Consider the following 21929-nt stretch of genomic DNA (forward strand, 5'->3'; position numbering starts at 1 on the left):
ATAATTTATATTATAAATAATATAATTTATATGTCCACTGGGATTGAACTGTTAATATTTCAGTAGGTCTTGAGAGCAATCATTAAAAAGAAAAGACAAAGACTAAAGCAAACTTTGTTGGTCAGTAGTTTAAAAATATGGGTCCATATTGTTTATGGGTATAATAGTAAGCAGTATTCAGTTCATACTTTATGTAAACAAATGTAAGAATTTTCTCCTGATATGGCTTTTTTTATTTTTGAGGTATCCATCACGAATTGAAAAAATTGACTATGAGGAGGGCAAGATGTTGGTCCATTTTGAGCGCTGGAGTCATCGTTATGATGAGTGGATTTACTGGGATAGCAATAGGTTGCGCCCCCTTGAGAGACCTGCATTAAGAAAAGAAGGGCTAAAAGATGAGGAAGATTTCTTTGTAAGTAGCAAGGCTTTCTGTTTGTTAGATATGTAATGATGTATTTTTTAAAGGAATTCTGTTAAATTTTACATAAGCTTGTTTTTTTTTTTAATTAAGGAAATGCTTGTTTATTATACATGGTATTGATCTTAAAAGTTGTTTAAAATAGGATTTTAAAGCTGGAGAAGAGGTTCTGGCTCGTTGGACAGACTGTCGCTATTACCCTGCCAAGATTGAGGCGATTAACAAAGAAGGTACGTATTTGAAATGATCTGAGAATTAAAATGGGATTTATAGTAAAATTTAACTATATTTCTAATTTTAATTAATGCATGTAGTTGTTACATGTAGCTGTTACTTCTCTTTGATTTATACTTAGTCTTCTAATACTTTTTAGGATAAAAATTTAATTTGTTATGTATTTAATTCGTTATGTATTATATAGAATAAGATGGTATGTAATATGCTGCCTAAGTAGAGTATTTGGGTTAGTAGTTGGTTAAAATTTTTCAGCTTTTTCAGCTTTCAGTTGACAGGCTTATATTATACACATTTTATTTCTGCTTCTCTGTTTCCAGTTTGCTGGCTAAATAATTTTTTGAACATCTTTACCTGAGTGCTAAAGATACAGGAAAATTCAAATCAGTTCAGGTTGGAAGTAAAACACAGTACAATATTTTCTGAGGAAAGAGTATGGAACTTTATCAATATGAGGATTTCCTTTCTTGCATCTTTTTCCCTGCCCCCTTTTAATTAATTTTTGTAGATAATTAATTTTCCTATCAGCCTTTTGTGATATCTAACATTAATACAGAGGAAAAGTTACTGAATTTACCAGATACACAGAAAATAACACAGAAATTAGGTGTGCTAGTGTGGCATAAAACAAGAGAATCTGTTGCACAGATAATTAATTTTGAAACTTGTAGACCGACTAATTTGGAAATGGATTATAATTAATATTTAAATTATTATTGGAAGTATACTTAAATATTTCACATTTCTGACTTCAAATCTCATTTAAATAATAATTGTGAAATACTTATATTTTCCAAATCAGTAGTACGTTGTTCTCCTATTACAGTGATTTCTCAAACTCTACCACTCATTTATTCTTTTTACTAAAGAAACACGTTGAGAGAATTCCCTGGCTGTCCAGTGGCGAGGACCTGGCACTTTCACTGCTGAGAGCCTGAGTCCAGTCCCTGGTGGGGAATTTTAAGATCCCATAAGCCATGCAGCAGGACCAAAAACAAAAAACCCACATTGATACGTTTTTTGTAAGACGAGCATCTAACTTAAGTAAGGGAATACTTACTTTACGTTGTATCTTGAATGCCAAACAAATTAGCTAGAAAAGGAGGGTTGAAGAGGTTTTCTGGCAGAAGAAATGGCATATGCAAAAGAATAGAAGAGAGACATGCCGTTTTTAAGGAACTGCAAGTCTTTGATGTGACTGGAGTGAAGGATTCCTTTCAGGTTTGTAGAATAACAGAAGAGGTGGAGGAAAGAAACAAAATTGGTACATGAAGTGTCTTGTAGTCTTGCTAAAGAATTTAGCTAAGGATTTAAGCTGAAAATTTAACAAAAAACTTGAGAAAAATTACGAGGTAAGAGAAGATAGAAGAAGAAAAAAAGAAAACATTTAAAAAGAAATACAGTAAAAAATGTTAAGTGTGAAAAAGTAAGTTACAGTTGTCTGGCTAGAATTGATGATGTAACTTTACAAAAGCCTTAGTCTAATTTATTGTTTTAGTTAATTGAAATAACAGATATGGCTGTGAGCTTATTACTAGTCACCTGAGGGACATCTCAGTTGTTAAGTTTTCAGGTTACTTCTTTCCTAGTGGGGCCTTTAAATCACTGTTTACTTAAACTTCTGGAAAGCTGTATTTCAGAGCTCACATTCCCATGTCCTATATTGGCTCCTCAGGCGTCTAGTTCAGAGCCTAGCACAGAGTTAGGGAGTCAGTAACAATTTTTGGAAGGAGAAGAAGTAATGAATCCATTTCGTTAGATAATAGGATCTTCCCCAAACAGAAAAAAAAACCATGACTAATTCCTTGCTCCTTGGAAGAAAAGCTATGACAGACCTAGACAGTGTATTAAAAAGTGGAGACATCATTTTGATGACAAAAGGTCCATCTAGTCAAAGCTATAGTTTTCCAGTAGTCATGTATGGATGTAAGAGTTCAACTCTAAAGAAAGCTGAGCACTGAATAATAGATGCTTTCAAACTGTGGTGTTGGAGAAGACTCTTAAGAGTCCCTTGGACTGCAAGGAGATCAAACCAGTCAGTCCTAAAGGAAATCAGCCCTAAACGTTCATTAGAAGGATGGATGCTGAAGCTAAAGCTGCGGTTCTTTGGCCACCTGATGCGAAGAACTGACTCACTGGATAAGATCCTGTTGCTGGGAAGGATTGAGGGCAAAAAAGAGAAGGGGAAGACAGAGGCTGAGATGGTTGGATTGCATCACCTCCTCAGTGGACATGAGCTTGAGTAAGCACTGGGAGATCATGAAGGACTGCGAAGCCTGGCGTGCTGCAGTCCATGGGGTTGCAAAGAGTCAGACTTGACCTTGGCGACTGAATGACAACAACCCAAACAGAACAGAATTAAACAGTGCTCTCTGTTTTCATTATGAGAAATTTCTTTAAATGTGCAGAGCTTTGAGACCTTTCTTATAAGTGTGAAGCTTCTTTTACAAAGCACATGCATATGCACACGTACGACATACTCAGAAACAAGCCACCCTCCTTTTTTATCCTATCCCATTTGTCCATACGCATGTAATACAGAAATTTAAGCTTACATCAGTGGAAGAATGATGTTACTCATTGCAACCTCTGCCATTTCAAGAGCAGTTTGAGGAAGCCCTTAGTGAAATATTGGCAGATATAACTTGTTTTTAAACATTTTCTATGGGAGGTATTAATTTAGTGATTTTCCTGTGTGGCCCACAGGCTGAATGAGTCTCCCTTGGTCTCCTGCCACCATCCTTCCCCTCCCCCCTTAAAAAAGGAAGCCCTCAGAGCACTTTGTTCACTGCAAAAGCTAAACAAAACTAACAAATGTGGACATTTAGGTATACATAATATGTCTTGGAGGAGTTGAAGAGAAGGGGCAAATCACTTTAGACTGGAGTGATCAGGGAGGTTTTCATATGATGGGTGGGATTTGAAGAGCTGATCCTTGAAGAGTGGGTTGGAGTTGAGAAAGGAAAAGGCGTCACAGCGGGGAGACTGTCCTCAGAGGCGGTGGGTGAGTGCATGGTCAGTGTGGCGCAGAGTTTGCCCTCATCTGCAGTGCCACGTGAGGAAGGAGAAGGGAGGGGCACAAACGGTGGTAGTGTAAGGGGCACAAGTGGTTTTTCAGTCTCACAGTCTTCCTGAATTCTTCACAGTTTTGCTCTTCAGCTGCTCCGTTTCTTTTGTAATTTGGGTTTAGTTCTTTATGTCCATGATTTGTATGTAATGGTAATAATAGAAAGATATGAAATCAATGGTATTATTCATATTACAAAGAAAAGAAAATCTTTGTACATTGATTTATTGGCTTTGATGCCAATTGTTTATACCTCTTTTGTAAAGATCAAATATCTGTTTACATCAAGTGTCACTCAGCCCACATTGGTTTGGTACAGGAAATGATAGAACACTGGGATTTCCATAAATATAAAATCTGTGTAATTTATATGTTTTCTGATGGTACTGACAAGCATGAAAGCATGGAGTCTGTAACGAAAAGTGAGTGTCCTTTGAAATAGTCATGTAAATAGAATCATGAATCCCAACAGCAGGATGGTTTAGTGGGAAAGACACGGGAATCAGGGTTTCGGGGAATGGCTGTGCTGCTGGTAAACCGCCATTGGATGCAGCGTTCCGTTTCACTGGAGGTCAGTGTTTATTGGCACAGGAAGATTGTCATGCCAATGATACGTAAAATGGTGTGTAGCTTAAAAGCCCAGGAATCTGTAATTCTTGTTTGCCAGTTAACTAATATTGCAAAGAAATAATCCTTCCCTGAGAAAAGGAATAATCCTTTCCTGAAATTTTTCTCCCAGATTTTTCTGTTATTTAGAAAGAAACTTTCAAAGACAGCAAATGCTGATTCTTAGAAATATTATTCACTTTTGTAAATAATAATTTATTTTCTTCAGGTATATTATAACATAACTGATATGTTATTTAAACATATATTTGTTATACATTTTAAAATCCTCCAGTAAAAATCAGAGTTATATGCAGCTAACTTATCAAGATGGAATTTGTGCACTCCTTAAGGGAAATCAGAGTTATTTTTACAGTGAAACAGACTGTAAACTCTGTACACTTGATGTGTGTTTGCAGTTACTGCAGTCACAGGGTGTTTATTTGTGTCAGGGCATTACTTGTTTGATATCAGGTGTTGCTGTAAGACTGAATTATATTGTCTAATGATCCTGACTTGCTCCTATTTCAGGAACGTTCACAGTTCAATTTTATGATGGAGTAATTCGTTGTTTAAAACGAATGCACATTAAAGCTATGCCCGAGGATGCTAAGGGGCAGGTAAGAGTGTTCAGCATTCCTAGATTCCCAAAGGGATGTCTTCTTGAATGGTGACTGATAAAATATATATATACTTTCACATATATATATATTTTAAAGTGAACTAATTGTAGGATTATGTGCTGATAGCCCCAAATAGCAGCAAGAAAGAGAAGCTTAGAATGTAAAATCAGTTATACACTTGATTTTTGCTTCTTTGGTTTTAGACCTGCCCAAGTTACAGGTCACTAGTTTCTGTTCCAGGTGAAAGCCCAGCATCCACTAAGCTGGTGTTGTCCTAGCGACCCAGCTGGATCGTGTAACCAGTCTATGGGAAGTGAGGTGAGTGCCTTTTTTGTTAATTCTGTTTCATTTTTCCTGGTATATAGTTATCATTTAGAAAGTTAATTTTTAATATAAAATTTTATATTGAGTTTCTTATCTTCTTCTTTTCTTCTGTAAATCATAGTCATTAATTTTCTTTCAAAAGGCGCTTACCTGACACTCTGTAGGCTGTTTCAGGTAGGGCTTTCTGAGTTATATGATGTAAGCAGTGTATTACATGCTGTCACTGCTCAAAGCAAGAATGAACGGTAAGCATTTGAAAGAGAATCTGGGATGAAGTTAAAACCATAATTCTATTGATTGAATATGTTTCCTGAAATACTGGAAAGAAAAGGTGCCAGTAGAAATTTAAAATGTTTTGTTTTATGTTCTGCTGTTATTTGGGATTTTCAGCACCTGGACCTACAATTAATTTTAAGAAATTGAAAGTGATCTGTAAAAATGTCTAATATGGAAATATGCTACATATTTGTTGCATACCATGTGGTGAAAAATGTCATCTTAAACTGTGTTGAAATCACGTGGTCATTTCCAGTCAAGTGTATGCATTTAACAGACTACCTACTGCTGTATTTGGGATGTAGACTACCACAGTTGAAACATTATTTTTGTTTTCTGAGAAGTTGGAATGTTTTAAATTACCTGGTTTTCAAAAATGTGGTTTTGACATCAAGTATCAGAGTTTTTTTCTTCAATTAATATGGAAATGCAATTTAAAATGGAAACACTTTTGATCAGGAAATTGCTTTGTGTTTTTCTACTTGTATATATAAATAAAATGTTCTCAAGCATTCAGTGATGTGATTCCTTGGTTACTACACAGAAAGATTGATTGAGACATTGGCAACTTAGTTTAATATATACTGTTTAAAATTCTCAATTTTTCTTTATTTTTTTTGCTTTAAAACTGTTATTTTGTTCATTCAAATATTTATGTGATGGCACTAACTTTAAAACTCTATTCTTTCCGAAGTGACACTGAACCAGTTTGGTTTGTGGTAAAATAAGTTATAAAAACTAATTTTTTGGACATAGTGGATGTTTATTTTTAATGAGTATTCTAGTCACACCATGATGTGTGGTAACATTAAAATCAGTATCAAAATACAGACTCCTAAAAGAAAATATTAGTATATTTCTTTTAATTTTGTTTTTTCATAGTTTTTAATTACAAGCACATTAAAGACATGTATGGGATTGTTTTTTATAAAATATCCTTATATTTTGAGTATCTTTTTCCTCATAAGTTTTTGATTTGTTTTCACCTAGGTCATATAATAAATCAGGTGTTGTTTGAACAGTAATAAGAGAATCCAACTTTGCATACTATCTTCTAAGTTTTGAGTCCTTTGAGAATTTCTTTGTAAAGATATACAGTAAAATTTCTTTTGCTTAACCAGCAAAGGATAAGGAATCAAATAAATGCACTATGGGAATGTTTTTCTCTAAACTTTGTGTAGTTTTTTCTCACCTATTCTTTTTCTTTTTGAGGGTGTGCTGATATAAAATTTACACCGTAACTCACTAGTGTTAAGAGACTGGCCAGGTGGCGCTAGTAGTAAAGAACCCCCCTGCAATGCAGGAGACTTAAGAGATGGGGGTTTGATACCTGGGTCCGGAAGATCCCCTGGAGAAGGAAAGGCAACCACTGTAGTATTCTTGCCTGGAGAATCCCATGGACTCAGGAGCCTGGTGGGCTACAGTCCATGGGGTCGCAAAGAGTCGAACACGACTGAGCGACTTGGCATGTTCATAAGGTCCTTTACTATTGTTAGAACTTTTTTTTAATACATTGCTGTATTGGATTCTCATAGCAAATCATTTGACATAGGTATAGCTGGTATTTCTATTTCACCGTTGAGGAATTCAGAACTGAGAGAATTCAGCAACTCACCTAAAATTTCACTCAACCATAGTGTGCGGAGCAGCTCTGAACTCATACCTGATTTCAGGCAGTGTTCATTCTAGTACAGTGCTCTGTGTTCTCATCTTTAGTTCTCATTCATGGAAGGAGCACACCAGTTATTTTTGATATTGAATCTTTCCAGTTAAAAAATGGAAGCATGAAATAATTGAAGAATTCTTTACTCACACAACTACAGTGATCCCCATGATTAACATGTCCTATGATCAAGAACTGTTTTATCTGATTTCACTTTTGAAGAGTACAACATTAATCTCTTCTATTTTTCTTTTTATTGGAGAGAGAAAACATTTGGGCATGGAATTTTTGCCCTTAGCATCTTTTGTCTTTTCTCTTAACAACTTAAAGATTTCCCCACAGTGCAAAACCTAGAATTAAATGCCCTGTTCTTAGTAAGACTGAATTTAGCACTTTGCTTTGCTTGTCTGTTGTATATAATCTTGTTTTTTCTTTCTGCTTTGTTGATGGAGCTCTATAAGTCATTTGCGTTGGTGGTGTTTTTTTCCTTCTACTTAAATGTTAGTCTCAAGGCTCAACTTAGCCATAATACTTAAGTCACCCAGATTGCTCCTTGACCTTAAACCTCTCTTTTCTATTTGTATACACTTTGCCTTTGTTTAATGGTTTTCCTTTTGCTTGGAGAGTCCATTTCTCTTTCTTTGACTTTTTTCCCAGCAGATTCCTCTTTCAGGGTTCAAATCATCTATCATTTCCCCAGAAGCCTGTGTTTTGTTTATTCTCTACTGTCTGTCCTGTTACATTGTCTTATAGTTAATTTTATCTGCCTGTCAGTTCCTTATGGGAAGGACTAAAGAGGTGGTTCTGAGTAAAACTTGGGCTGGATAGTACTGGTGTATCTGGTTTTCTTTGTTAGTTTGTTTTTACAAACTAGAGATATAAAATTTTGTTTCACAACCTTGTCATAATTTGCTTTCTAATAAGACATTTGGGGACATTGTTTAAAATATGGGGAAGTTACATATTGGGTGTCTTCCAGGCAGGAGCAAAAATGTGGTCACTCCAGGCCAGTGGGTTCCTGAGGTTTTCAGCTAGCATCTTCTATCAACTTAGCATGTTTCCTGGCACATCAATAGGGTATTCAATAGGAAATTGGTCAGTGGGAATGTGTTAGGTGCAATCGCATGGTGTTTTCAGTTCATTTCAGTCATGGGGGAGAGAGAGGCTTTTATTTTGTTTGTTTCCCTTTAATGGCTTGTTGTCTTTATCATATATTCTCAGTACTGAACAGCCATCAACTTGATTTGCTTAATGGCCTGTGTTTGTTAATACAACCCATGAATTAACATATAGTTGATGTTGTGAAATTGTTTTTAGTTGCTTGGACTAAGAATACGTGTTTTTAGTTCAAAGTAAAAGAGTAGAAATTATTTAGTCACAAACTAAAAAAAACCTCAACACAGGAACATAAATATTTGCATCTCAGAAGAATGACAGCTAATACAGATTCAGAAAGTTGTAAAGGGAGGGAAATTAAACTAGAGTCTGACAGTGTATACTTTACCTTGGTCAAGTAGCTTTTTTTTTCCTTTACTGGTAATATGGCAAGCTCTTGTGATTAATTGTTAGGCAAACTTTAAAAACTTTGAAAAATAATAAAATCATACTTTGACCTTTGTGAAATTGACCTTACTTTGAGTGATACTTTCTTCCTAATGAAGAGTAGTCATTTGCTCTGTGGGAACACAGTCGTTTCTCATTATCTGCAGGGAATTGTTTCCAGGACCCTCATGGATACCAAAATCTGTAGATGCTCAAGTCTCTTGTATAAAATGGCATCATATTGCATATAACCTGCTCACATCCTCCCAAATCATCTCTGGGTTACCTATAGCGCCTACCACAATGTAAAAGCTATGTACATAGTGGCCGGAGCATGGCAAATTCAAGTTCTACACTTTGAAACTTTGGAAATTTTTTTCCCCTAAGTATTTTTGTTTTGCAGTTGGTTGAATCCCTGGATGCAGAACCCAAAGATAATGCTGACTGACTGTACATTTCTTTTAATATTTGCAGAATTGAAACATAAGCATTTTTTTCATATTATTTTTGTAATATGTTGCATCACAGAAAAGAAACAGACATTTAAACCCTAAAGTACTAAGGTAGAATGTCATGAGATATTTCCACATTTATCATAGGTTTTCTTATATTTTAAATTTTATTCCATCAAAAGATATTTGTTATTGAATATCAATATAAAATTAAGTATTTTCCCATTTTATGTGAGGTCATATAACTGATTAGATTATTAAATTTGATAATCTAACACATTGATGATCTACCTTGTAAATGTAGTTAATCTGATTTTCATATTTGTGTGCCTGTGAAAGTAGCTTTGAAAATATGATACATGTTTTTTATTCATTAGTGTAATTTTAATTAAGTTTTTAATGCTTCACATGTTTTGTGTTTTTCCTTTGGAGGATTGGATAGCTTTAGTCAAAGCAGCTGCTGCAGCTGCAGCCAAGAATAAAACAGGGAACAAACCTCGAACCAGCGCTAACAGCAATAAAGATAAAGAGAAAGATGAAAGAAAATGGTTTAAAGTACCTTCAAAAAAGGAAGAAACTTCAACTTCTATAACCACACCAGAAGTTGAGAAGAAGGAAGATCTGCCTACATCTAGTGAAACTTTTGGTACAAAATATGTTTTTATGTTCACTCCCCATGGCAGTGGTAAACTCACATAGTGAATTTTCAGATCTTTTGGCTACCTGTAGTTTGAACATACAGTTGAATTATTGGGCTTTTTTCCCTAGCATCATAATGACGGTTAACTTTTCTATCAGCTCTGAAGGTTAATGGTCTAATACGGGTACTTGACAATGGATACCCTCAGTATTCTGAAATAGAAATGAGTTGTGATTTTGAAATTTAACTTCTTGGTAGTGGGTATTGAGATTCTTTTTGTGTGGGATTTTTTGTTTTGTTTTCTTTAACTTTTAAAATGCTTTTGCATGTATTTCAATATATAATACAGAAAAAGCAGTAAGTCATTCCCGAAGCACAACTGCCTTTAGTAGTTAGTTTTTTGTTTTTTTTTTTTCCCCTAATACATTTGTCTGGAGAAATTTGTGTCTTTTAAAGTTCTGTGTCTAAGCACTAGATTAAAAACACTTAAGTGCAAAGCTTATCTTAGTGTTCTGCTACTTAAAATAATTCATGTGTTTTAACTTTGGATTCTAGATAAACTCTCATATATGTATTCTATTAAAAGTAGGACTTCATGTAGAGAACGTTCCAAAGATGGTCTTTCCACAGCCAGAGAGCACATTAACAAACAAGAGGAAAAATAATCAAGGCAACTCATTTCAGGCAAAGAGAGCTCGGCTTAACAAGATTACTGGTAAACTACAATGATTCTTTTTGTGGGGGGGAATGGAGGGTTTGATTTTATAGTAGTTTGTTTTTAATAAAGGAAAATATATCTTTTGGTTTAATGTAGCTAACTGATTAATAAGAAAAACAGTTGCTTTGTTTCTTTAAGGTCATCACCTTTGGACACCATGGGTTTTTTCTCTCGTGAAATGGAAACAGTATCACCTGTCTTCTGCCTACCTCACAGGGATGTTGTGAGGATGCACGGGGTCATATATTGTAAAATTCCATAGTTTTAAAATCACTTTGGTGGCAGGATTAGTTCTATAAAAATTGAATCATCTGCTTTTGTCAACTTGTGGAGACATACTGTCCAAGGTTCTAAATATTATACAAACATTCTTATTCTTGACTGGTCTCATTAGGGATCATCGGAAAGAAAAGTACTGACTTGAATTCAGCTCCTGAATCTGTTAATTCCCAATATAAAAATACTTCTGTAACTTTTTAAAATTTCTATCCTAACCTTCAGGTTGGTCTCTAGAATTTGGGCTTATTTCTCTCTGCCGTGTTGTAGTTTAGGAAGTAGAATACTAGAATGATGAAAAACACAGGAAATTCCAGCCTGGTTAGTGTTCACAGAAGAAGGGACCAGTCATATTTAAGTCCCATACATCCAAGGCCTAATGATTCTAATCTTTAAAAGAGATTGTTAATATATTTAATTTTTTGCGTGTTCTATTATAAAGTGTTAGTGGCTCAGTCATATCTGATTCTTTGTGACCCCATGGACTGTAGCTCGCCAGGCTCGTCTGTCCATGAAATCCAGGCAAGAATACTGGAGTGGGTAGCCGTTCCCTTCTCTAGGAGATCTTCCCAATCCAGGGGGTCAAACTGGGGTCTCCCACATTGTAGGCAGATTCTTTACTGCCAGAGGCACCAGGGAAGCACATATATTATGAAGGGGCTGCTAAAATATTTTAATTAATAATCAGTCACATGCTCTTAATTTTAAGGATAATGATTTTAGTCCCTTTGGCCTAATGAAGCTATGTAAATCTTCGTTGACATTCTTTTAAATAATTTGAAAAAGTTGGTTTCATCATCAGATCCAAGAATAAATGTAAATTAAACATTTTGACCATTATCTAAAGAGTGTAAGCCCACTCATCTAAGTAATTATAATTGGTTTCAACAGGTGAGAGTATTTAATCTTTCCATTTGTTAATATCACTTTTGTGCCTTTCTCTGATAAGGGATATATTTGGCCCCAGGACAGGAAATATTTCAAATCAATCTACCCATTTCCATTCCACCTTTTCCTTAGAAACTATTAATGTTGGAGAAAGCTAATGAATGTTATTCTAGTGATTATTATGCTGGCAGCTTGAGACCCCAGTTTTGTCTTAGAATAATGGGACCCAGAGCTGTGTCCTGTGGGATAGTACTTCTCACTGCTGTTGATACCCAGATTGAAACGCCTTATTGGGAGAGCCAAGATCAAGGAAGATGGAAGTGACATTGATGGCTCAGCTGTCAGCTTACCAGCATCGTGTTTTTCCCTAAAATCTGGATACTTTTAGTTTCAGTCAGTATACACTTAACATGTGTATTTACTAAGAAATTCAAGTTCACTGTTTAAAGAAGTAAAGTAAGAAAGCAGCTTAATTCACAGTGATGCAGTATCTCCGATGGCCTTGAAAAGATAGTAGTGGGGGAACTTTTCACTTCCTCTTGGGAATCTTAAATCAACAAGTAATAGTTCTGGCAGCAGTAGAAAGGCATAAGTTTTACAAGTGTGAAGCTGTTCTGATCTTTTCCCTTTATTTAGTCAAGTTATGTGTTAATTTAATAGTTTTTCATCTCAGTCTACTTCTGATTTCATGTTACAACTGTATCATGCAAAAAGATAATAGATGTTTTAAGATTGTTTCTGATGATTGAGACGCAGGCTTGCCTCTGTACAGTAAATTTTGTTTGTAGACCATAAAAGAGAGATGAGAACTAATAGGAAGTAGCAGTTTTGTTATGGAATTATGGTATATTTTAAATTTATCAAGCTCACTTATATGTGTCTTTTTGTCCATCTACTGATGAGAGAAATAGCCGGGTAACATGGCAGCATCTCAGACTGCTCTATTTCCCTACCACACTTTTTAATTTATTTTTTAAGTAGTTCTTACAGCAAATAAGTGAACCAGCTGCTGGATAAATTTAGTTCATGTATTTATTCACTCTCTGTTTCTTAACCATATATACACCCTACAGAGATTCCAAATCTGATTTCTATATAGGGAATGGTATAGGATGGCTTCAAAATTTTTAAATAAGTAGACATGGAAATTATTGTTGCAGAGAGTATGTGTGTTTGTGTGTGTATGTGTATATATATTCTTCCAGAATCTTAGTTTTCATTATGTCATAAACTTATTGATAATTACATACTTTGTGCATGCTGATTTAGAAAAAACAATGTTACAAAGATGCTCAGGAGTTTATACTTTGGGACAGAATTGCAAGCGAACTGCAAGCAAATTTGAGTAGATTTTAAAATACATATTGGTAGAGAGTAAAAGAAGAAACATTAGCAGTTGGTGCGTGGCATGTGTGTAATAGTTCTAGGAGTTTCTAGACCTTAAGCCAGTTTAGATACATTTGTACAGCTTAAGAAATGTAAAATATAATTTTAAAATTCAGAGGTTTGAATTGGCCAGTAATGTTATTGATAATAATATTCAGGATGTTTGATTCTTAATCTCAACAATAATATTGTATTTTGGAATCCCTGACCGAAAAGCAGAGCGTGAATTTAACTGCTCTGTTCTTTCTTTCCTCCCCGTTACCATTCTAAGATGCTTTGTCTCTGTTCTGTTGGTTCCTATTGGCAGTGAGAGACCAACTGTGTACTTTAGAGCTGAAGTAGGATATTGAGAAAGTATCACTTTGTAGATGGGACTCATAAAAATCTGTATTCTACTTCTACCTGATAAATAATTTCTTGAAACTGCATAATGCATTCTGTTAAGATATTTACTCTATGCTAAGCTAAGTCGCTTCAGTCATGTCCGACTCTGTGGGACCCATAGACGGCAGCCCACCAGGCTTCCCGTCCCTGGGATTCTCCAGGCATAGATATCTTATTTGGATGATGACTTGTTAGTAATATATTGATAATTAATACATATTTGCAAATAACTAAAAATCAATTCTGTTTTTATTTCCCTCCAATTCATGTCATTTTGGAAGGTTATTGCATTTCTCCCCAGAATGTTAGTTGGTCATGATGACAGACTTTAGACTGCTTCTTAAGGCAGCAGTAGTCAGCGTCTTCCTCAAGGGCATTTAAAAGTTTCTTGTCCCTTGTGTATATTTGATAACTCTTGTATAAGATGGTTTGCATGTAAAGTATGAAAGCCTTTTTATTGATCATATTTGAAGCTTTAGAATTAATTGGCTACCAAGTATTACATCTTCTAACCTAATTTTAAGTAGTTTTTATTAAATGCCCCATTGCTTTTATAAGAACATTACAAAGCTTTATTTTCCTTTCACAAACCATTAAGTGAGAATTGCTTTTAATTATTTGGGTCTGTAATATCCAAATGTAAATTCAGTTAGTAAGACTAAATTATTTTGTTTCTTTTAAACTTCTAGTACTTAAGTTTTAATTTTAGTTTGTGATCTATTTTATCTATTATGTGATTTGAAAGTATTTCCACCACCTTTATGAAGGGAAACAAAAAAAGTATAGTCAGTAGATTGAATAGCAAATATTTGTTCTCCTTGAATACCCATAGAAGTAGGGCCTCTACTCAATTCCCTACAAAAGAAGAAGCTAATTTTCCTAATTATTTTTTGTTTTACTTTCAGTAGTAGTTAATGTAAAAAATATTAGCTAGAGAAGAAATACCCAGTGAATGCAGTTTTGTTAAATAAATTCTGTGCTTACATCTTTTTTAGTCATCTAAAAATGTGTTCAGAAGTTACTTTAATACAGATAGAATTGAATTTATGATATATAAGCTATTTTTATGAAACTACTTATACATTGAGTCTTTTTCCCTTCATTTGAATATACACTTAAAACTGTATGGGACTTGAACAATATGGATTATGTCAAACTGCACCAATAGCAGTTTTAATACCAGTCATTGCTGTATCAAAATCATTATTTTATACTCAGCGTTTCCTATTTTGAATTACAATTCTGAGTGATAGATATTCGGCTTCATTATCTAACAATAGAAAGGTGCTTTTTGCCTGATTGAACACTTGATTCTACTGTTACCTTGAGAATGCAATTTTAATATTTGAATTTCTACCTACATTACTTAACATCTTAGAGATTGTTACCTGAAAGAGTCAAGGGGCGTTGGCACAGGGATAACTCAAAGTTATGTGGCATTTTGGGGCCCTTTTTTCCTCCTGTTAAAAATGGTATGCTGCTGCTGCTGCTAAGTCACTTCAGTCGTGTCCGACTCTGTGTGACCCCATAGACGGCAGCCCACCAGGCTCCCCTGTCCCTGGGATAGATAGCTTTAATACTACAAGTAGTATAATTGCTGAAGTAAATTTATTGTTAAGTTGTTGATTGTTAAACGTACTTCCTTTGAAGCCAGAGTTTTGTGTGCCTGACTTTTGAAGTGATGCAGAAATGGTTTTGGGTGACCTTTTATGTGTGTGGTGGCCATAACAAATAAATGTGTACAAGGGTTATGTTAATAAATTTGCCTCCATTGAGGGCACCTATCTGGTGTTTACCAAAGACTCTTGACTGAGTAAATGCCTTTAATTTCTAAATTAAAGCCAGGTTTTAGTGTCTCTTAATGTTAACTATACTCTGGATAAATATTCTGTCTTCTAAAATTGAAAATTAAAGGTATACATGGGAAAAAACTGGAACTCCCAGTTTATTTCATCAATTGTATAATGAGGCTATCATATGAAGTCCAAATGTAGGCAGGATCTATACTCTTTTTCCATTAACATAAAAGGAATCCATCCATGTTCTCACCACTTTTGTAAGTGATCGGGTACAACTGGGTATAGAAACATACTTGTGAAGCTTAGGTTAAAGAATCCAAGTGAAATAAAAAATTGGGAGTATATAAAAAGCTAATAATATAACAACAACAATCATTTTATATTCTTGATGTTTGAAAGGATTTCTTAATCTTAATATTACTTCCATATCTTATTTCAGTTGTATGGACAAAGCCTAAGGTATTAATGATTTAAGCAGTCTTAGATTTTTGGATATTAATCCATAGAAATTTAAATTTGTACAGAATAAATGTGTATGTGTGTGATTTTTTTTTTAAAGGATATTTTAAGGTAACTTTTATTTTGAAGACTGTTATGTTAGCTACTCTCAAGTTCTGATTTAGCCCTTTGAGTCATTATTAAAGATGTTTGTCTATTTGACAACCGTCTGAGAGTATACTTCCTATAAAAAAAGTATAGGGGATTCAGCGGCTAAAATTTTGGAGAATTCATGTGAAAGCCAATATCTTTTCTAATAAGCAATTTCTGTACGATTTTCCTCAAGGTTTGTTGGCATCCAAAGCTGTTGGGGTGGATGGTGCTGAAAAAAAGGAAGACTACAATGAAACGGCTCCAATGCTGGAGCAGGTATGAAACGGTAGCATTTGATTGTTTTCAAGGTTCCCCGCTGGAGTTATCACGGAGCTATAGTATCCACATAATTGAAATCACCCTTTTGATCAGATATGGGGATAGGAAAATAATGGGTGATACATTTTTAACTCTGCCTTCTCCAGGGTATGCAGATAAACTACATACTTAGTGTTTATTTTCAGTAGGCTAGCATTAAAGCCTTTGTCTCCCAATGGTGAAAAGCCAGGAGACGGGCCTCCCAGGGTGCATACAGGCTTCCAGCTGGATCACCTTTGACTAGCTTACGAAAAGACCCGTACACAAATACTTTTCATTTGTGAGTTAAAACAGGGTTTTTTGACATCTTATAAAGCTTCTTTTGTAAGAAGTTTCTTTTATATTGTAACAATTGGTGTTGTTAGACTGACTATGTGTTTTATGAATTGATCAATGAGCCATACATTTTTGCTAGGATGTATATTTTAATAACTACAAAAATAATTTAAAAAGCTATTAAGGGTCTGTCTTTAAACCACCTAATAGAGGAATTTGAAAATGAAGGTTGCAGTTGCTAGATTTTGCCTTGGCTACCTTCAGATTCCCACAATACCTGTATATAATGGACTGTGCATGCTTTTCCATTCTCTAAGGGCTTACCTTTTGGGGCACTGTAAGACTATAAGAACACAGTAATAGCCATAACTGGATTTCCTTGGTTCTCCTGTTTTAAAATCTGAGCCTTAATGTAGTTTTACTATATCCTTTTTGTATTATTTTAATTTTCTTTATTAGTAGCCTAATAAAGAAGACTTTAAAATGAGTACCTTTTGGTCTTCTCCATATGCGTTTTAAAAAACAGTCCAAATTTAATTGATATTGTATTGAGTTTTTCAGGGTTATTTTAGGCCTGATTTGATAATAGTGCATTGTTTGGTGCCTCCATTAATGTTGTATTAAATCAGTGATCTTTTAAATTGATTAATATGTCAGTGAATCATGCCTTCTGATTTTCTGTGGTCATCAAACGGTTAAGTCTTTGCCGTTATTGTCAGTATATCAACCAAATTTTAAATGACTTTTTTTTACTGTGTATTATTATATTCAACGTCCCAGATATAACAATATTTTGTATTTTCACCACTGTTTATGGTATTCTCAGAATGCAATAAGTCAGGGACTTGGGTAATAAAATGTTTCTGGAAAATTCATTACAATGTCAATCTTTCATTATGCACAATCCTACTGAGATGAATGTGATTGTGAAAATTATTATGTGTGGAAGTTAGTGTAGAGGGCAGTGCCCTTTTCAGAGACAAGTATAGAAAACAACATTTTGAAATTGAGCTTAAAAAGGAGAAAAATTGAGTAACTCGGCTGTTTTTATTCACATAATTAAGAAAATTTTGAGAGTCCTTGCCAGTTTTGTAACAAAGAGACCAGCGATTAATAATGAAAATTTTGTAAATTATTTTAGATTTTTAAGAACATAATACTGTTGCCCCCTTTTTTGTCATTCAGGATGATTTCAATGTGAACTGTTTTGTAACCAAACTCTTAATTCTTATACTGTTTGCCCTGCTTCAGAGTTAAAAAGCCGAGTTATAAAATTCTTAATTACATCTCAGTTGGTATGACTTGAAGAAGAGGTATTGTCACTAACCTATGTTGCCCTAATGAGTAAAATAATTTCACTCACGACATAGATTTATATAACAGGCCTAAGGCCCAAACTTACTGTGCTAAGGAATTTATTTATTTACTTTAAGAAAGTTCAAACTCTGTGGTCTTGAACCCCAGTTCTCAGATTATTAATTATAGATTACTTAATTGTATTAGGGAATTGTTATGTTATATTTTACTTTTGGATAAAACCTGCATTAGATGCATAATTCAGTAAGTTTTAAAGAATGTTAATTTGTCCTTGTTTAGAAGTTAAGCACCTTATCAAGATATTAATTTAAGTATTAAAATCTTGTTTTATAACTTTGTAACTTGAGAGTAATGGATGCTGTAGTGATGTCTCACATATGTGAAGATGAACAATAAAATTGTTTATTTACAAGTAATGGCTCTAATTACTTTTCTGGCAACACTTTTTATAATAAGCTTAGGAATCCTTTCTATATATGGAGTTTTTTTTTTTCAAGTGATGAATCTACACTTATACACATGTGTAATGAGTAAATTCAAGAATATAAATGATGACAGTTGAGTAAATGAGATGCTTGACACCCACCTTTTAATGTGGTATGTCTAACATGCCATCTGTAGCACAGTCAAAGGTGCCCTGCTTAATACCAGATATTCGCTGTTTTTCTACCAAAAATGAACGCCTTGGATTTTCAGGGAACAGAAAGCTATTTGGTTCCCAGACAGTGACCTTTCATATTCCAGAAAACTGCAGCCTGCAGACCTGTTAGTCATCCCTCACAAAAGATAGGGAAGTAAAAAAGGTTTCTTGGGGACCAGCATGTTGTTCATAGAGCTAGCAGTTTGATTCTTTATAGAGGCCTATCTTAGTATAGGGTTTTTTTGTTGTTTTTTTTTTAAGTGTATCTCATACTTTGCTCTCAGATACATATGTCAAAAAGAGATACAGTATAGGCATTCCAACACCGTAGAGGGCAAGTCCATCTGATGTGGCTGTTCTCTGTAGTCTTTGGACACATTCACGTATAATTTTACAAATGTAGGACATTTTACTGCCAAATGAATTAAGGTATTCTTTATGAAAGAACTGACAAAGTTCTAATTTTTTTTTAAAAGTATCAGTTGGCAGGAAGAAGGTAAAAACTCTCATCTAAGAATGCGACGTATTTTGTTTTTAAATCCAATGTTTTTAACTTACACTTGGTTTTACTCCTTGTTTTTTTTTTTTTTTCTGTTGTTGCTTGTTTTGTATTGTTTTTTAGTCTTTTAACTCTCTATTGCTGGTGGCTTCGATTTCATGATGCATTATGCTTATGAAACTCTAGCTTTCAGCACTAAAATGAGTTAAAGATAATGTTTCGTTAATTTGGTCATTGTTTTCCTGTTGAGATCTTTCTTTAAAGGGAAATTGTCTACTTAAACCTCTGCATTGAACTCAAAGACAGTATTATTTTTTTTTAATCTGAAAATCAGAAGCTTACATGTATTCCTTTAATGCTCTAAAACAGAAATTTGTTTATTTACCTAATTATTATTGTCATTGGTAATTATGATTTCCAAAGAGGTATGTTTTAACTTAACACCAAACATATTTGTCCAGTAAGGTAACATTTTATATTCTGAGAATATTATAAATAATACATTAAAAACAAACCCCAGTTTAGACAGGTCGACAGCATCCCTTTAAAGACAGCCTATTCAACTTTTAGTTAATAATTTGTGGGGTTCTTTTTGGTTTTTCATTTGTAATAGAAATGTTATATGTTGCTTAACAATGTTTTTGGATACTAAAGTTGCTTAACAATCAAAAATAGAAAACAAGAACAAAAATGAAGAAACCAAAATAAAAATATCAATTTTTTATTATTTATTCAGGCGATTTCACCTAAACCTCAAAGTCAGAAAAAAAATGAAGCTGACATTAGCAGTTCTGCCAACACTCAGAAACCTGCACTGTTATCCTCAACTTTGTCTTCAGGGAAGGCTCGCAGCAAGAAATGCAAACATGAATCTGGAGATTCTTCTGGGTGTATAAAACCCCCTAAATCACCACTTTCCCCAGAATTAATACAAGTCGAGGATTTGACGCTTGTATCTCAGCTTTCTTCTTCAATGATAAATAAAACTAGTGAGCACAGATTTTTAAAAAATAGTTACTTATCCTATAAGATACATTAAAAACAGTTTGGTTGTAGTTATATTGTATTTTTATGAAGTTGCATTTTAAAAATTCAAACTTAAGTGGATATGACAGGGAAGGCTTGAAACTCTCTCAGGGGCAAAATCCATATACATTTCTGACTGATGTATTGTACAGAGGGACAGTGACTATACTACTGGTTAAGAAACGTCAGCATTTAGTAACCATAATTCCACTGTAGTTTGACTCTCCTCAACTAATGATCCAACACAGTTAGAGGCCTGATTCATTACAAAAAAAAAAAAAATTATGGGATACAGAAAGACCCATGGTGGATATGTGGATATTTTCCTGAACTCCTAAGACTACTCTTACGGATCAATTTAGTCATTGTTCCCACTTGTCTATACCCCACCCCCAATACATTTTATTCAGTTCTTCTAAGATTTAGAGCACAGACTTCAGATTAATTTTACTAATGAAAGAAGAAAACTGCTTCCTTGATCTTATTTTTAAAGATTTTACTGTTTCAATACCGCTAATCTTTGAAGCATTTATTTAGTCTTTTAAACATAACCTTTCAACATGGGTTTGGATATATTTAAGACAAGACTTGTGTTGACCCTATGTTTCTCATATTTTAGTATTCTAAGTTAGAGATAATGAAAAATAATTACCTAAATTCACTGGGTAAAAGATAATTTTGTTGTTTGTAACAGCAAATGAATTAGTAACCTGATTATTAAATGAATATGACAGTTTTCCCTATGAACTCCTCCATATCATATCTTCTACAGCAACTAAAAATGGTGGCATTGAGAAGACTTCTATCAGTCAAATATATTAAATTTCTCTTCCATTCAGTTGCTGTATTTTTTTGCTCAACTGTATTTTTCATTTTTCGATTAGGTTTTGGTACTTTTTTGTTTTGATTTGGTTCTGTTTAATAAATGAAAGGATGGGAACAGAAAAACTCAGTTGTTTCATCCTAAGCTTTACTTCTTTATGGCATTTATCATTAAATAATGTCATTAGTAGTCACTAAAATGTCAGATGACATTGATATGTATTTTATTTTGAATTGTTTTATATTTTAGTATTATAAACACAATGAATTTTATCCTTTTCTTTCAGTTATCACCATGTCTTTTTCATTTTGATTTTTGTAAAAGTACTTTTAAATACCCAAAGCATCAACTTTTTTAGACCTCGCTTATTTTCTCCTTCTAAATTAACATAAATATATTGGCTTATGTAGTCCTGCCTGTTCTAAATAATCAAAATGTTTATGTGCTGTGTAGAAAGAAAATGAAAGATCATAAAGAATTTCTAAGCTTTTGTGTAATATATAGCTAGAAGATGCTCAAGTGACTCAGTGAGTTAGTTTTTCCAAACAAAACAAAAAACACATGAGGGTAAGAACTGTCATATTTTTAAAAAATTCTCATTTTTTGCCCATAGTGAGTACTTAAAGTTATTTGTGTTCAGTTTATTTTTTTTTTTTAATGAATCAGGCCCAAACATATGTTTACAAAAATCCATTTGGGGGAATGAGGGTGGGATAAAATTATTTACATTAGTTTTACTTTAGCAAGTAAAGCACTAACTCTACAATGCATGTCAGAATTTTGTTACCTATGCCCCTGTCTTTTTTTTCCCTTAGAGATTCTAGATTTGTAATATAGCAAAAGGAATATATATATATATATATTTTTTTTTTTTAAGAAATCTTTGGCTATACAGAGATAATTTTCCCAAAGGAAGAATGGCAACTAACAACGATCTGCAATTAGAGAATAAACTGTAGTCTTTTCCATGGGAAACTACCTGAAGTGAATGTTCCATGTTATTTTCTTTTGGTTCTAGTAGGCTTTAGATTTGAAAAGTTTTGATTAACCCTTGTGAATGAGGGCAGCTTTTGCCTTTGATTCCTTTTGGAACATGTGCTGTTCCTTGTGGATACCTTAACAACATCAGAGGGCAGAATT

General features: G+C 33.9%; 1 protein-coding gene across 1 annotated transcript in view; it reads left to right on the forward strand.

Moving 5' to 3' along the window:
* Positions 1-21929, forward strand: part of PHF20L1 (PHD finger protein 20-like 1) — a 73848-nt gene that overhangs the window by 17157 nt on the left and 34762 nt on the right. The window contains exons 3-10 of the mRNA XM_010834772.1: positions 244-415; positions 567-651; positions 4860-4948; positions 5192-5269; positions 9641-9854; positions 10438-10563; positions 16084-16166; positions 19677-19929. Of these exons, the coding sequence (XP_010833074.1) occupies positions 244-415; positions 567-651; positions 4860-4948; positions 5192-5269; positions 9641-9854; positions 10438-10563; positions 16084-16166; positions 19677-19929 (1100 nt within the window). The remainder of the gene's footprint in view (positions 1-243; positions 416-566; positions 652-4859; positions 4949-5191; positions 5270-9640; positions 9855-10437; positions 10564-16083; positions 16167-19676; positions 19930-21929) is intronic.

This window comes from Bison bison, unplaced genomic scaffold (assembly GCF_000754665.1).
Source record: "Bison bison bison isolate TAMUID 2011002044 unplaced genomic scaffold, Bison_UMD1.0 scf7180017864036, whole genome shotgun sequence".
NCBI lineage: Eukaryota > Metazoa > Chordata > Mammalia > Artiodactyla > Bovidae > Bison > Bison bison.